Source organism: Zeus faber (genome assembly GCF_960531495.2).
Source record: "Zeus faber genome assembly, chromosome: 5".
NCBI classification, from domain to species: Eukaryota; Metazoa; Chordata; class Actinopteri; order Zeiformes; family Zeidae; genus Zeus; species Zeus faber.
The window spans coordinates 37736583-37753817 of NC_137192.1; the positions used below are offsets into that span (position 1 = coordinate 37736583).

The following is a 17235-nucleotide window of genomic DNA, read 5'->3' on the forward strand; positions in this document are numbered from 1 at the left end:
GGTATGATGGGATGGCTCAAACCATCCCATCATACCCCCAACACCAAACTGAGGCCAGGTAGTAACCTGGCCGAAGCCTAACCCCCCCACCAAGCAGAGAACAAAAATGAAAAAAAAAAAGCTTAAAACAGAATCTGACAGAGGGTTACTATGGCCCAACTGTCTGAAAGTATGTAAACAGTAAAATAAAACTAAAAAGAGAAAGGTTTATTGCACAGTAAAAGAAAAACAGGCTTTACAATCTATTTCATAAATACAACTGATGGGGTGACACGTTCACCTTGGGCTGCGAAGATTACTGCAATCACATGACGTCACTGCAGGGTTGTGCTCATTGCCTTCATCATGGCAAATTATATATATATATATATATATATATATATATAAATAAATTAAATAAATTCAGCCATAGGCGCTTATTCCTCCTCAGCCACAGCCTCCACGCTCCTCAGCCACAGCCTCCACCCTCCTCAGTCCCAGCCTCTTCACCCTCCTCAGCCACAGCCTCTTCAACTGCCTCAGCAATAGGTACTCCATCCTCCTCAGCCACAGCCTCCGACCTCCTAAGCCGCAGCCTCTCCACCCTCCTCAGTCACAGCCTCCACCCTCCTCAGCACCAGCCTCTCCATCCTCCCCAGCCACAGCCTCTCCACTCTCCTCCAGCCCCTCAGCCACAGCCTCCACCCTCCTCAGTGCCAGCCTCTTCACCCTCCTCAGCCATAGCCGCTCCACATTGCCGAAGCCATGTCGCAGTGTGTCCTGCAGGGGGCAGTATACACACTATACGCACTATACACACTATATACACTATATACACACAATACATACTATATACACGATACACACTGAAAACCCTATATACACAATAAACACTCTACACACTATTCACACTATACACACTAGACACACATTATAGACTATATTCACGATACACACTATACACACTATAAACACAATATACACTATATACACTATCCACACTATACACACTTTATACACTATACACACTATACACACTATATACACACTATACACACTATATAAACTATACACACTATATAGATCTATACACGATACACACTATATAAACTATCTATCGCTGAAGATGTGTGTCCAAGTATCACCGTAAGGTGTATTAAAGTTCTACCACACCTGGCTCAGCCAGTGACCTCCAGGAAAGTCTGGATGACAGCCATGAAAGAGTGGTGACGGATGGAGAGACAGCGGACAGCTCGGAGAGACGGTAACCGGGGTAGGAAGGGTTAGCCCCCCGACCTACAGCCCCCGTGAGGGAGCACCCAAAATTGCTACAAAGAACCCTACAGGAAAATACCCCCAGGGATGCCCGAGAGGGGGGGAGGATGAGCATCCCAATCGGACGGATTTACTGGTAACGACCCAAGCAAATGGACAACGGATTACGAGCGCAGTCTGTATATGTGGCAAGGTCTGCAAAAACCTGACAGGTCTGAAGATCCACCAGACTAAGATGGCCTGTCTCAGGAAGGAACAGGTGAAGCGACGCTCAGGAACGACAGCTGACGCAACAGTCCTTGTTGCGCCGACTGTAGAACCTGGTCAGACGGAGGAGGAGCCGGATCCGGGGACTCCGGATCCGGCTCCTCCCCCCACAGTACCCGGAACCTCCAAGCAACACATGTCCACCCACCAAGCAGGAAATCGGAACATCGTCGGGTTAAGTGGCCTGTCGCCAACAGCAAGGAGTGGACCAAGCTGGATGAGGACGTAGACAAGACCCTGGAAGCCATCTCGAAGGGCAATGCTGACCAGAAGCTCCAAACTATGTGCTCCCTCATCATGAGTATAGGAGCTGAGCATTTTGGAGTGGAAGAAAAGCGAGGAGCAAGCAACCCAGCAAAGCTCAACCGGCGGGAAGTCAAGACAAGCCAGCTGAGACAAGAACTGAAATCCTTGAGACGCCAGTTCAAGGAAGCCAAGGAAGAGGAGAGACAGGCCCTGTCGGAACTCACTAACATAATAAGGAAGAAACTCATCACGTTGAGGAGGGCCGAGTGGCACCGAAGGACAGGCAAAGAAAGGGCACGGAAGTGAAGTGCCTTCATTGGCAACCCCTTCGCCTTCACCAAGAGGCTACTGGGCCAGAAGCGCAGCGGCCGCCTTGTTTGCCCTGTAGAAGAGATCAACCATCATCTCAACACCACCTTCAGTGACACTTCAAGAGACCAAGAACTTGGCCCTTGCAAGGCACTGGTGACACCTGCAGAACCAGTGTCCCAATTCAACAGTGCTGAGCCAACCCTGTCAGAGGTAAGAGAAGCTGTCAAATCTGCAAGATCTAGTTCGGTTCCCGGCCCCAGCGGTGTACCCTACAAGGTCTACAAGTAGTGCCCACGGCTTCTTAAACGTCTATGGAAGATCTGACAGGTGATTTAGGGGAGAGGGATAGTCGCCGCCCAGTGGAGGCACGCCGAAGGCGTCTGGATCCCAAAGGAAGAGAACTCAAGCAACATCGAGCAGTTTCATATAATCTCACTGCTCAGCGTTGAGAGCAAGATTTTCTTTAAGATCCTGTCTCAACGACTAACAGAGTTCCTCTTGAAGAACGCCTACATAGATACCTCTGTCCAGGGAGTGGACTGAGGGAGTGCCTGGGTGCCTGGAGCATACAGGAGTGGTGACGCAGCTGATCCGGGAGGCAAGGGAAGGCAAAGGAGACTTAGCAACCCTCCGGCTCGACTTAACCAACGCGTACGGATCTATTCCACACAAGCTTGTCGAAACAGCACTGACAAGACACCACGTTCCTGTGAAGATCCGCAACCTCGTCATGGACTATTACAACGACTTCAGCGCAGCATTGCCCTGTATGGCCATTCCACCAAGCTGCACCTCCCTTTCAGTGGACTAACAGAGGAGTTCAAAGTCACCCGTTCCAGAGAGGTGATGATGTACAGGGATTCGGCAGATGCAAAGGTGGCCTCGACAGGAATTCTCGTCAAGACCGGGAGGAAGTGGCAGGCACAAGAAGCCATCAGCAGAGCGGAGGCAAGGCTGAGGCACAAAACCTTGGTCGGAACCGTGGTAATAGGGAGGGCAGGCCTTGGTAGCTTTCCAAAGCCACGCTATGACCGTGCCTGTGGAAAGGAGAAGCGCCAACTGGTCCAAGACGAGATCCATGCAGAGGTGGAGGAAGAACGCAAGTGCAAGATGGTTGATATGTCCAAGCAAGGGGCGTGGACTAGGTGGGAGCATGCGGATCCTCGCAAACTCACCTGGGCAGGTGACTAACTGCCAAACTAACTCTGGAGAGCTGAACCTCTGCGCACAAAGTACAAAGTTTCTCATCCAGTCAGTCTACGACGTTCTCCTGAGTCAGGCCAACCTTCACACCTGGGGCCTGGCAGACACTCCTGAGTGCAAGTTGTGCCAGAGGAGGGGCACCATGGAGCACATTCTGAGCTGCTGCCCAAAGGCGTTAGGAGAGGGGAGGTATAGCTGGCGCCAAGACCAAGTTTTAAAATCCTTGGCGGATTCCATCTGCACAGCGATACAGAACAGCAAGACCCAGGTTGCCCAGAAGCAGTCAATCACATTCGTAAGAGCGGGGCAGAAGGCAAACCATCAGCCCAACGCTTCAGGAGGGCTCCTCGCTACCGCTTGTGACTGGCAGCTCCAAGTTGACCTGGGAAGGCAACTCAAGTTCCCAGCTAACATAGCTACCACTTCACTCCGCCCAGATATGGTGTTTACATCGGAGTCCACCAAGCAAGTGGTCCTGCTAGAACTGACTGTCCCATGGGAGGACCGGATTGATGAGGCCAACGAGCGCAAGAGGGCTAAGTATGCTGAGCTCACCAGTGAGTGCCGGAGCAACGGCTAGAAAGCCCGCTGTGAGCCTGTCGAGATCGGGTGCAGAGGTTTCGCAGGTCATTCACTCCAGAGAGTGTTCAAACTCCATGGTATTAGAGGACTGCATTTGAGGAGAGCCACTAAGAACATTCTTGAGGCCGCAGAAAAGGCCTCACGGTGGCTGTGGATCCGTAGGGGGGATCCGTGGTGCGCGCTACTTGTACACAAGCCGGGGGGTTGATCGCCCCTGGTTGGGTCGCCTGGTGGAGGGTGTCCGATGATTAAAGACCCGAAACACCCTGAGAACCCAGGTCTATCGCTGAAGATGTGTGTCCAAGTATCACCGTAAGGTGTATTAAAGTTCAACTATACACACTATATACACTACACATGATACACACTATATAAACTATACATACTATATACACTATACACACTATTTAAACTATACACACTATATACACTATATACACACTATATACACTATACACACTTTACACACTATATACACTATACACACTATATACACTATACACACTATACGCACTATACACACTATATTCAGTATTCACACTATACACACTATATACATATATACACTGCTATCCTTATACCTAAACTTAACCATCACTTACCTTATCCCTTATCTTAACCATCTTGAACATTATACCTAAACATAACCATCTCGAAACGTATACGTAAACTTAATCATCTCTAACCTTATACCTCAACTTAACCATCTCTAACATCTCTAACCTGAATGACTTTTCCGGTTCCGGTGAGAGCTACCACTTCCGGTTCTGGTGACGTCTTTGCGTGTGTGTTGCTGTTGTTGTTTTTGCTGTTGTTTTTGTTGTTACTGCTGCTGGAGTTATGTTGCTGCTGCTGTTGTTGCTTTGTGCTGCTGCTGCTGCTAGTCTGTTGCTGTTGTTGTTTCTGTTGTGAGATTACAGTGAGAGGATCATAAGAAGGGTATGTTTTCGGAGAGAGAAAGTCAAAAGGATCTCCCTCCCAAGGTCTGAATGAAAACTTGACCTATAATTAAGGGACTGGATTAAGATGAGATGGTGCACACTGTTGAAATTTCCGTTTCTGGTGAGGGCTACCACTTCCGGTTCCGGTGACATCTTTGCTGTGCGTTACCTTGTTGAGATGAGATGGTACACACTGTTGACTCAATACAGATGAGGAGATTTCTGGTTCCGGTGCTTGTGCGCTGTTTCTTTTGTTTCTACTGTAACTGCTGCTGCTCTTTCTTTTGGTGTTTCTGTTGTTTCTGTGCTGCTGCTGCTGCTGCTGCTGTTCCAGTTGTTGTTTCTGTTTTTGCTGCTGTTGCTGTTGCTGCTGCTGTTGCTGCTGCGGTTGCTGCTGTTTTTGTTGCTGCTATCGTTGCTGCTGGTGTTGTTTTTGGTGTTGCTAACCTTATATCTTAACTGGTGTTGTCATTGCTGCTGCTAACCTTATACCTAAACATTAAACATAAACATAACCATCCCCAGACTTATACCTAAACTTAACCATCACTCACCTTATAGCTCAACTTAACCATCTCAAACATCTCTAACCTGAGTGACTTTTCTGGTTCCGGTGAGAGCTAACACTTCTGGTTCCGGTGACGTCTTTGCGTGTGCGTTGCTGTTGTTTTTACTGTTGTTTTGCTGTTGTTGCTGCTGGTGTTGATGTTGCTGAGGTGGCACGGTGGTGCAGTGCATTGCACTGCTGCCTCACAGCAAGAAGGTCCTGGGTTCGATTCCCGCCTGGGGCACTGTTGGCACCGTGCTCCGGCGGGTTATCTCCCAAACAGGAGCCTTTCTGTGTGGAGTTTGCATGTTCTCCCCGTGCTCACATGGGGTTTCCTCCACCTCACGTCAGTAAGGACCCCCCCCAAAAACATGCACCATCATGGTGTGACCAGCGATGGACACTTATCACCTGGTCCCCCGGGCGCGTCTATGTATGCTGCCCACTGCTCCTGGCTGTGCCCCCGGAGGAAGGACAAGCCAGGATGGTTCAAAAGCAGAGAATCCATTTTACTGGCCACCATCAAAAGCATGTGCATGTGTGTGTGTGTGCAAGCATGTGTTATAGTGTGGTGTGTTGTGTGATAAATAAAGACTGTTTCTTCTTTCTTTCTTCTTCTGCTGCTGTTGTTTCTGTGGTTGCCGCTGCTGTTGTTGCTGCTGTTGTCGTTTTCTGTTGCTGCTGCTGTTGCTGTTGTTTATACTGTCATTGGAGTTGCTTTTATTGTTGTTTTTGTTGTCTTTGTTGCTGCTTCTTTTGTTGTTGCTGTTGTTTCAGGGTGTTACGAGGTTATGCCGAGTGAACCCAGGTGCAGAGAACGAGGCAGAGGCGAGGTGGCAAAAATAAAGGTTTACTTGAAACAAGTACCAAAAACGGACAAAAAACAAATAAGAATTTCGTGGGCTTGAAAACGAGAGCATTGTCAGGAGGCTAGACAAACTCAAGACTGAGCCAGGAAGGACACAAAATACAGGGTATAAATAGGAAAGACAAAAGAGACACAGGTGAAAGCTATGATGAGCTATAATGAGGCTGGGTAATCGGAAACAGAAACAGGTGAAACAAAGCAACATTGATGAGGCAGTACTGGCGGCATCTAGTGGCCGATGCTGGAAGGACCCGGGCGAACCCTGACAGGACCCCCTCGTCCAGGAACGGCTCCCGACGTTCCCCCAGGAAGTGCCGGGTGGCGACAACGGAAAGAGTAGAAGCTTGGGTGCTGCTTTGCATCATATAGGAGCAGAGCATTGGCGCCGGAGGCCCATTCACACAACGTCTTTCATCTGCAGATGTATGGCTGTATCCCCAGTCAGTATGCTGGCAGTTGAAGTCCCCTGTGTAGATGACGGGTGCTGGGACCAGCGGGAGGACCAACACGGTCAGCGTTGATGGTGGGGGCTTATACACGTTGACCACTGATGTGTCCTGGATTTTAGTGACCAGCCACTCAACACTGGAGCCAGGTGGGGACTGGCCACCATCTGTCCAGTTGAGGTCATCCCTCACAAAGGTTGCCAGGGCATGCTGTCTACTGTAGATGGACCCAGCGAGATGGAACCCGGGCAGCCTGAGCTTGTCTTCTTCTGTGCAGTGGGTCTCCTGAAGAAGGACAGCTGCTACGTTAGTTTTGGCCAGATGGCGTATGACCTCCAATTTGGCGGTGGTAAGGCCCTCGACATTGAGTTGAAGCACTGGAATTCCTTGGTACTCGATGATTGGGATGGCCACCCGCCCTGACATGGACCTGCGTCCCCCCGGGCTCTTGCACCTTTCGGTTCTGTGCTGGCGGCTGCGTCTTGTGCCTGCACCTGGGGGTTGGTTGTATGTGTGCGCTCCTAGGGTGTGGGGTCTCCTCGTGCTCCCTGGGACTGGGTCATGCTCCTTGGGGCTGGGAGTGGAGGTTTCTCCACAGCCCTCTGGCTTCTCTGGGGGCCCGGGAGTCTTCTGTGGCTGCAGGGCCGGGTACTCCGGGCTTTCTTTCAGCCACACCCTACGGCTGCGGAGTTCGGGGGGGCTTCGGGGCCGCAACATAATACCGACCTTCTACACCAGTACCAATGGGGATAAGTCATGTACACTCACTGGTGGAACTCTTACACACACACACACACACACACACACACACACACACACACACACACACACACACACACACACACACACACACACACACACACACATACACACACACTGTAAACACACAGTCACTTGACAGGTCTCTGTGTACACACACACACACCCTGTAGTTTGGTGCAACTGAACAACTCCCAGTTTGATGTGAAGAGACGGTGAAAACAGAAGGAGAAGAAGAAGGAGACGGAGAAGGAGAGAGGTTTATGACAGACAGACAGGCTAAGGACAGACAAGTTCAGGACATTGAGGTTCAGGACAGACAGACAGATGTCAATCAGTGTGAACCTGAGGAAGATCTCCAAGCTGCCGGGACGCGGTGAGCGCAGAGTGCAGCTCAGCTTCAGAGGTACACACACACACACACACACACACACACACACACACACACACACACACACACACACACACACACACACACAAACAAGATCTAATTCTTTCTCCTTTTGTATTGTAGAAAAGGAGTTGAAATCTTATGAAATCTACTGAAGGAGTGTAGATACACAGTACATACAGAATGACTAGTGTCTGTCTCTCTGTGTGTCGGTGTGTCTGTCTGTGTGTCTGTGTGTCTGTCTGTGTGTCTGTGTCTGTCTGTCCTTCCTCCAGGTTTCACCCATAAAAGCAGAGTTCTTCAGTGTGAGAGTGTTGCTGACTTTAATGAGGTGACACACACACACACACACACACACACACACACACGCCCCTTGTGGTGGGACTGATGTGCTACGACGTATTACTGATGAAAATGAAACATTCTTAACATGTCGTGTTGAATATACTGTATTAGCACATGTACTGTGGTGAGCAACGTAGCATGTAGCAGTTAGCAGTAGCTAAAGGGTTTCGAGGCAGTGACTCACTGACTGAACAAACTGATAAATCAATATCTTGTTGACTCTGAAGGAGGGACCTGTGTGTGTGTGTGTGTGTGTGTGTGTGTGTGTGTGTGTGTGTGTGTGAGAAAGTGAACCCTCTCGAGTGTTTTTTACGTCATTTAGTTGAACATGTAACTTTTCTTTTGATTGGGGTCAAAACTATGATGGATCCTATTTAATCAATATCTCGTCAATCTGTCGACTGGACTTTTTTAAACTGCCACCAATCCCCCTCTTGGAGAACCATCTTAACATGTTCTTGTCTTTAAACAACTAATCATCATTACAACTCCAAGAGGGGAGAATTACCACGGGTGAGCCAAATAATCATATAACCAAACAACAACAGGTACATGAGAAAACATAAACATAGAGCCAAACAATAACAGGTACATGTAAAATCATAAACATAGAGCCAACCAACATGTACATGGAAAAACATAAACATTAAACCAAACAACAAAATGGAAATGTAAAAACATGGACAGAGAACCATATAACATGTACATTAAAGAAACATAATCATAGAAACAAACAACACCATGTACATGGAAAAACATGAACATAGAACCAAACAACATGTACATGGAAAAACAAACATAGGAACAAACAACACCATGTACATGGAAAACCATAAACATAGAAACAAAAAACGAAATGTACATGGAAAAACAAACATAGAAACAAACAACTAAATATTCATTGAAAAACATAAACATAGAACCAAACAACAACATATAGATGAAAAAACATAAAAATAGAACCATATAACAATATTTACACGGAAAACATAAACACAGAAATAAACAACATCTACATGGAAAAAAAACAACATATAAACAAACAACAACATGTACATGGAAAAACTTGAACATGGAAACAAACAACATGTACATGGAAAAACAGAAACAGAAACAAACAACATGTTCATGGAAAAAAAAACATTGAAACAAACAACATGTACATGGAAAAAAAAAAAAACAGAAACAAACAAAGACATGGACAGGGAAAAACAAACATAGAGCAAAACAACAACATGTACATGGAAAAACATGAACATAAAACAAACAATAACATGTACATGGAAAAACATCAACATAGAACCAAAAAACATGTACATGAATAAACATAAACATAGAATTAAACAACACACATGGAAAAACAGAAACAGAAACAAACATCAACATGTACATGGAAAATCATAAACATAGAAGGAAACAACATGTACATGGAAAAACATAAACATAGAGAAAAACAACATGTACATGGAAAAACATAAACATAGAGAAAAACAACATGTACATGGAAAAACATAAACATAGAACCAAACAACAACATGTATATGGAAAAACATAAACAGACACAAACAACATGTACATGGAAAAAAAAACAAAATAGAAAAAAATAAAGAGGTGTACAGGGAAAAACATAAACATAGAGCAAAACAACAACATGTACATTGAAAAACATGAACATAAACCAAACAACATGTACATGGAAAAACATAAACATAGGAACATACACTATGTACATGGATAAACATAAATATAGAACCAAACAACAACATGTATATGGAAAAACATGAACATAGAAACAAACAAAAACAAGTACATGGAAAACAAAAACATAAAACAAACAACAAAGATGGAAAAACAGAAACAGAAACAAACAACAACGTGTACATGGAAAAACAGAAACATAGAAGCAAACAGCATGTACGTGGAAAAACATAAACATAGAAATAAACAACAATATGTATATGGGAAAAACATAAACATAGAACCAAACAACAACATGTAGATGAAAAACAAAAACATAAAACAAACAACATAGATGGAAAAACCGAAACAGAAACAAACAACAACATGGATATGGAAAAACATAAACATAGAAACGAACAAAAAAATGTACATGGAAAAACAGAAACATAGAAACAAACAGCATGTACGTGGAAAAACATAAACATAGAACCAAACAACAACATGTACATGGAAAAAACAAACATAGAACAGAACAACAAAATGTACATGGAAAAACATGAACATAGAACTAAACAACATGTACATGGAAAACCATGAACATAGAATCAAACAACACACATGGAAAAACAGAAACAAACATTAACATGTACATGGAAAATCATGAACATAGAAACAAACAACAACATGTACATGGAAAACCATAAACATAGAACCAAACAACAACATGTACATGGAAAAATATGAACATGGAACAAAACAACATGTACATGGAAAAAAATAAACATTGAAACAAACAACACACATGGAAAACAAACATAGTAACAAAAAACAACAGGGAAGAAACAAACAAACATGGACATGGAAAAACATAAACATAGAAACGAACAACAGCATGTACATGCAAAAACAAACATTAGAACAAACAACAACATGTATATGGAAAAACATAAACATAGAATCAAACAACACACATGGAAAAAACAGACACAGAAACAAACAACAACTTGTACATGGAAAATCATAAACATAGTAACAAACATGTACATGGAAAAACAAACATATAACCATATAACAACATGTACATGGAAAACAAACATAGTAACAAAAAACAACAGGGAAGAAACAAACAAACATGGACATGGAAAAACATAAACATAGAAACAAACAACATGTACATGGAAAAACATAAACATAGAACCAAACAACATGTACATGGAAAAACATAAACATAGAACCAAACAACATGTACATGGAAAAACATAAACATAGAAACAAACAACAACATGTATATGAATAAAAAAACATTGAAACAAACAACATGCATATGGAAAAAAAAATAGAAACAAACAAAGACATATACGTGGAAAACATAAACATAGAGCAAAACAACAACCTGTACATGGACAAAACATAATCATAGAACCAAAAAACAACATTTACATGGAAAACCATAAACATAGAAACAAAAAACGAAATGTACATGGAAAAACAAACATAGGAACAAACAACTAAATATTCTTTGAAAAACATAAACATAGAACCAAACAACAACATATAGATGAAAAAACATAAAAATAGAACCATATAACAATATTTACACGGAAAACATAAACACAGAAATAAACAACATCTACATGGAAAAAAAACAACATATAAACAAACAACAACATGTACATGGAAAAACTTGAACATGGAAACAAACAACATGTACATGGAAAAACAGAAACAGAAACAAACAACATGTTCATGGAAAAAAAACCATTGAAACAAACAACATGTACATGGAAAAAAACCCAAAACAGAAACAAACAAAGACATGGACAGGGAAAAACATAAACATAGAGCAAAACAACAACATGTACATGGAAAAACATGAACATAAAACAAACAATAACATGTACATGGAAGAACATCAACATAGAACCAAATAGCAACATGTTCATGCAAAAACATTAAGATAGAACCAAACAATAACATGTTCATTGAAAAACAGACATAGAAACGAACAAACTGTACATGGAAAAACATTAACATAGAAACAAACAACGTGTATATGGAAAAAACAACATAGAAACAACAACATGTACATGGAAAAAATACAACATAGAAACAAACAATAATATGTTTGTGGAAAAACATAGACATAGAAACAAACAACATGTACATTGAAAAACATAAACATTAAACCAAACCTAAAAGGAGAGGGATGGAACCAGGAGAGTGTTCGGGGGATGTTCAATGCAGGTGCTGGTGGTGTGTGTGAGTATACAGGACTTGTCCCAATTGGTTCTGGTGTGTAAGGTTTGTATTATATTGTGGCGCCTCCAAGCAGCGGACAAGGTCCCGAGCTGCCCCTGAGTCCTGCAGCTGTACCGACACTGCAGAAAAGCTCTTAGCACCCTGCCCTGCAGCCACAGAAGACCCACTGGACCCAGAGCAGCTGGATGCCCATGGATCAACCCCCACGCCCGGCCCCGAGAAGCATAAACCATTCCCAGAGAGCAGGAGGAGACCCTGCACCCTGAGGCGCACACATATACAGGCACGGGTGTGGCAAGAAGGTCCTGGGTTCGATTCCTGCCTGGGGCGCTGTTGGCACAGTGCTCCATCTCCCAATTAGGGGACTTTCTGTGTGGAGTTTGCATGTTCCCCCTGTGCTCACATGGGGTTTCCTCCACGTTACATCAGTAAGGACAACACCAAAAACATGCACAACATCATCGTCTGACCAGCCATGGACATATGTAACCAGGTCCCTGGGCACATAGTTGAATGCTGCCCACTGCTCCTGGCTGCCCCCACCCCCCCCCAGCCCCCCCAGCAGAGGAAGGACAAGCCAGAATGGGTCAAATGCAGAGGACCTATTTCACCAGCTACCATCCAAAGTGTGTGTGTTTGCATGAATGCATGTGTTGTTGTGGTTTGCTGTGTGACAATTAAAGATTCTTCTTCTTCTACAACCCACGTGCACCCAGAAGGACAAATCTCTTCCTGGAGCCAGGTTCTGCCCTGACAGACCAACCCCCCCACCCCGTTAGTTATTTAGACATAGCTTTGACTTTGGGCGGGAGCAGCCGAGCCTGGCACAGAGGGCGTAGGTTGGAGAGGGATTTGGAGGTGTGGCTAACCAGGACCTCCTCCCTCACTGGCAACCGGCCCTTTTACCGGACACCCGGAAATGTAGTGTCCAGCTAGACCGCAGTAGAGGCAAAGGTTCCCCACCCGGCATCTCTCCTTCTACTCTGGGGTGAGGCTGGCCCGGCCAACCCGCATGGGAGAGGCCTCACTCGTGGGTTGACGGGCCGGAAGAGCTGGCGGCCCGGAGGAACCTGGAAGACGGGTTGCTGGGCGGCGCTCCACTTGCCTCTGACGCCTCTCTCGCTGGCGGGCCTGGATGCGTCGGTCGATACGGGAAGCAAGCTCAATGATGCCATCGAGAGAGGTGGGCAGGTCGTGGGAAACTAGCTCATCCTTCACGTACTCTGCTAATCCCATCAGGAACGCGTCAATCTGGGCTGCCGGGTTCCACTCGCTCAGTTGAGCCTGGGTGCGGAAGTCGATCGCGTAATCGACCATGGGGCGGGACCCTTGACTGAGACCCAAGAGACCACCAGCAGCATTGGGACCTTGTGATGTCATCTCGTGATGTCACCTCGAACACCTTGCGGAGCTCGGCGGCGAAGGCGGGGAAGGAGGGGCAGGCTGGTGTGCGTCGTTCCCACTCGGCCGTTCCCCACAGCCGAGCACGGACCGTCAGGTGATTTACGGTGAATGCCACCCTGGCTTCCTCGAAGGCGAAGGTGTGGGGATGCAGAGCGAAGAGGATGGAACAGTTCGTAATGAACGGACTACAGCCGTCTGCGTCTCCGGCGTAGCGTTCTGGAACCCCCACCCGGGGCTCCAAGGAGTACCCAGGCTGGGCCGGGGCTGGTGCAGGTGGGTCCGGGGAAGCAGGCGACGGGATGAACTGACCGAGGGCTATGGCGAGCTGCTGGACCTGGGCAGCTAGCGTGGCGAGCCCTTGCTCCTGGCTAGCCGCTGCTAGCCGAACGTCCGCTGAGGTCAGGACAGCCTCCTGGTGTTGGTGCTGTGACTCCACCCTTCCCAGGTTGTGCCAGCAACTCAGGGTTGTGTGCTAGGTCCATTGTTGGCCAGATTGTACTGTAACTGGTGTGGTTAGGACCCAATTGCAGTACAAAGACAGGCAGGGATATTTGGTAATGTCTTTTATTTGTAGAGCGGACGGTAGACAGGCAGGGGGCAGGCAGGATACATCGTCGGGACAGGCAGGATCGATAACGAGGACTGCAGACAGAAGACAGGCGGAGTGGCAGGCAGGATACGTGGTCGGAGCGAGGCAGAGTCGGTAGCGGGGAATCAGTCCGGAGAACGCTGGAGAGTCTGGTGAAAGCATCGAAGACAATCTGGCAATGGGTGACTGGTGAGAGAAGTATATATAGTGGTTAGATTGCAGATCTGGAACAGCTGTGTGCGCAGGTGAATAGAGTTAGGCTAATGGGACAGGTAAGGAGAGGGAGGGGAAGGTAGAAGAAGGCGGAGATCATGACAGGATTGTGTTTGGACAGCCCCATGCCATGGGGCGCCTCCTGGCAGTAGTGTGAATAGCACCTTGGAATGGTTCCCTCTCGTATCCCGCATCCTTTCACTATATTACCATGTAGCTGTATTTTCCATCTGGCAACAGCAGCTCCACTGCAGCCTGGAGGTCCTAGAGGGGGATTCCTCCTCCTGAGGTTTCTTCTCTGTGTCCTTGCTCGGGTGAAGCTTCACACCAGGGTGAGCTGTTGGTTTCAATCTGAAATGTGAGACTGGACTTCCTCAGGCTTGGTGAACCGTTGATTCTCCAGAGAAGAACCAGGACCTGGAAGACCTTGGACCCAGTTCCCCTTCACTTAGCTCATACTTAACCCTTACAACTGCCTTCCTTTTTCAAGTCCACTTCCTGAATACATGTTGTACCAACCTTCTCTTAATAATACTAATAGGCTAACCCGATACTGGTGTTATACTGTTACAATCTCAATAACACTGTGTGTTAATAATGTGTGTGTGTGTGTGTGTGTGTATGTGTGTGTGTGCGTGTGTGTGTGTGTGTGTAGCACTTCCGCTGGCCTCATTATGGAAACGTCATCAGCGACGAGGTTCTGACCGTCAGTGTTTACAACTGTAGTAAAGTCTTTTCTAACAGGTGACACACACACACACACACACACACTGACAAACACACACACACACACATTCTCTCTCTCTTTTATACACATTATGTGTGTACTTTAGAGTGTACGTGTGCATTAGTTAATTGTTAGAGTTTATTGTCTCCAAGGCTTGTAAAGTGTGTGTGTGTGTGTGTGTGTGTGTGTGTGTGTGTGTGTGTGTGTGTGTAGGTTACTGGGTGAACTGATAATCAGTCTTCAACATGTTGTGTCCACTGGGAGGCTGTTGCTCCGGGAACCACTGACTGACAGCAACTACAGTCTGACTGAGGTAGGATAGATACACATCTTCTTCTTTTTCTTTCGGCTGCTCCCATTAGGGGTCGCCACAGCGGATCATCTGCCTCCAATACTTTCTGTTCTGCGCATCTTCCTCCCTTACACCACCCGCCTGCATGTCCTGCCTCAGCACATCCATAAAGCTTCTCTTTGGCTTCCTCTTTTCCTCTTGCCTGGCAGCTCCATCCTAAGCATCCTTCTCCCAATGTAACTCTCATCTCCCCTACACACGTGTCCAAACCATCTCAGTCTGGCCTCTCTCACTTTTCCACCAAACTGTCCAACCTGAGCTGTCCCTCTAATGTCCTCATTCTTAATCCTGTCCATCCTTGTCCCTCCCAATGAAAATCTCGACATCCTCAACTCCATCTCCAGTTCAGCCACCTGCCTTTTTGTCCTGTAGGCTTTCCCCTTCACTCTTGCTGGAGCCCATCTATCACAGATCACTCCAGACACTCTTCTCCACCCACTCCACCCTGCCTGTACTCTCTTCTTCACATCTCTCCCGCACTCTCCGCTGCTTGAATGGTCGACCCCAAGTACTTTAACTCATCCGCCTTCTCAAGATTCAAGATTCAAGATTCAAGAGGTTTATTCGTCACATACATATACATATTTTCATACATATATGCAGTGAAATGTAATGCAACGCACCCGGTGATAACACACAATATGTCCTAGGTAAAATTTCTTTCTAAAAGACCAACTAACTGACTCCTAAAACGTAATACAGTAAGTCGAATACTTATAGAATAAATATAAAAATATATAGAATAAAATAAAATACAATAAAATAAATTGAAATAAAATGGAATAGATAGAGGGAATATGCTTATGTATATGGAATAGGCAATTATGTATATACAGATATGTGCATTAAAGTGGCATGTGAATTAAAGTGGCATGTGAATATAATGAGGTAGTGTTTGGGATAATACAGTACAGTATACAGCAGTACGGCGCAGCAATACGGCATCACGAACAACCCTGAACAGTGACACAGTATGCGGTACAGTATGCTACATAATAGTACAGTAAGGTAGTGCAGCCTATGTGTGTGGCTCAGTGAGGACCCCTGGTGAGGTCAGCGTTGACAGTTCTAATGGCTTGCGGGAAAAAACTCCGTCTCAGTCTCTCTGTTCTCGCTGTGTGACTGCAGAGGCGCTTGCCTGACCGCAGCAGCTGGAACAGTCCGTTGTTGGGGTGATGAGGATCCTTCATGATCCTACGGGCTCTGCTACTACACCTCCTGGTGTATAACTCCTGCAAGGAGGGGGGGGTAGTTCCAGTGATACGTTCAGCTGAACGCACCACCCTCTGCAGGGCCCGCCTGTCCTGAGCAGTACAGCTCCCAAACCAGGCAGTGATGTTGCCTGTCAGGATGCTCTCCACTGCTCCAGAGTAGAAGGACTTGAGGATCCTCACCGAGACCCGGAATTTCCTCAGCTGCCTGAGGTGGTAGAGACGCTGCCTCGCCTTTCTCACCAGAGTGTCTGTATGTACAGTCCATGTTAAGTCCTCTGTGATGTGGACTACCAGGTATTTGAAGCTGCTCACCCTGTCAACAGAAGTCCCATTAATCACCAAGGGTGCGTGCGTCCTCGATTGTGATCCTTGCCTAAAGTCCACAATCAGCTCCTTAGTTTTGCTGACGTTAAGGTGGAGGCTGTTGTCCTGGCACCGGAGTGACAGGTCAGCCACCTCCTCGCGGTAGGCCTTCTCGTCCCAGTCGGTGATCAGGCCCACGACAACGGTGTCGTCAGCAAATTTTATGATGGTGTTGGAGCTGGACCTGGCCACACAGTCATGTGTGTACAGGGAGTACAGTAGGGGGCTGAGGACGCAACCCTGGGGGGATCCTGTATTCAGGGTGAGGGGGCT

The 17235-nt window shown here is 46.2% G+C and overlaps 1 protein-coding gene across 1 annotated transcript in view; it reads left to right on the forward strand.

Annotated features, from left to right (window-relative positions):
* Positions 1–7752: 7752 nt before the first annotated feature.
* fer1l4 (fer-1 like family member 4) overlaps positions 7753–17235 on the forward strand; it is a gene marked incomplete at its 5' end in the record, with an annotated part of 121319 nt that continues 111836 nt past the window's right edge. The window contains 4 exons of the mRNA XM_080001224.1: positions 7753–7831; positions 8092–8147; positions 14962–15050; positions 15247–15346. Of these exons, the coding sequence (XP_079857350.1) occupies positions 7753–7831; positions 8092–8147; positions 14962–15050; positions 15247–15346 (324 nt within the window). The remainder of the gene's footprint in view (positions 7832–8091; positions 8148–14961; positions 15051–15246; positions 15347–17235) is intronic.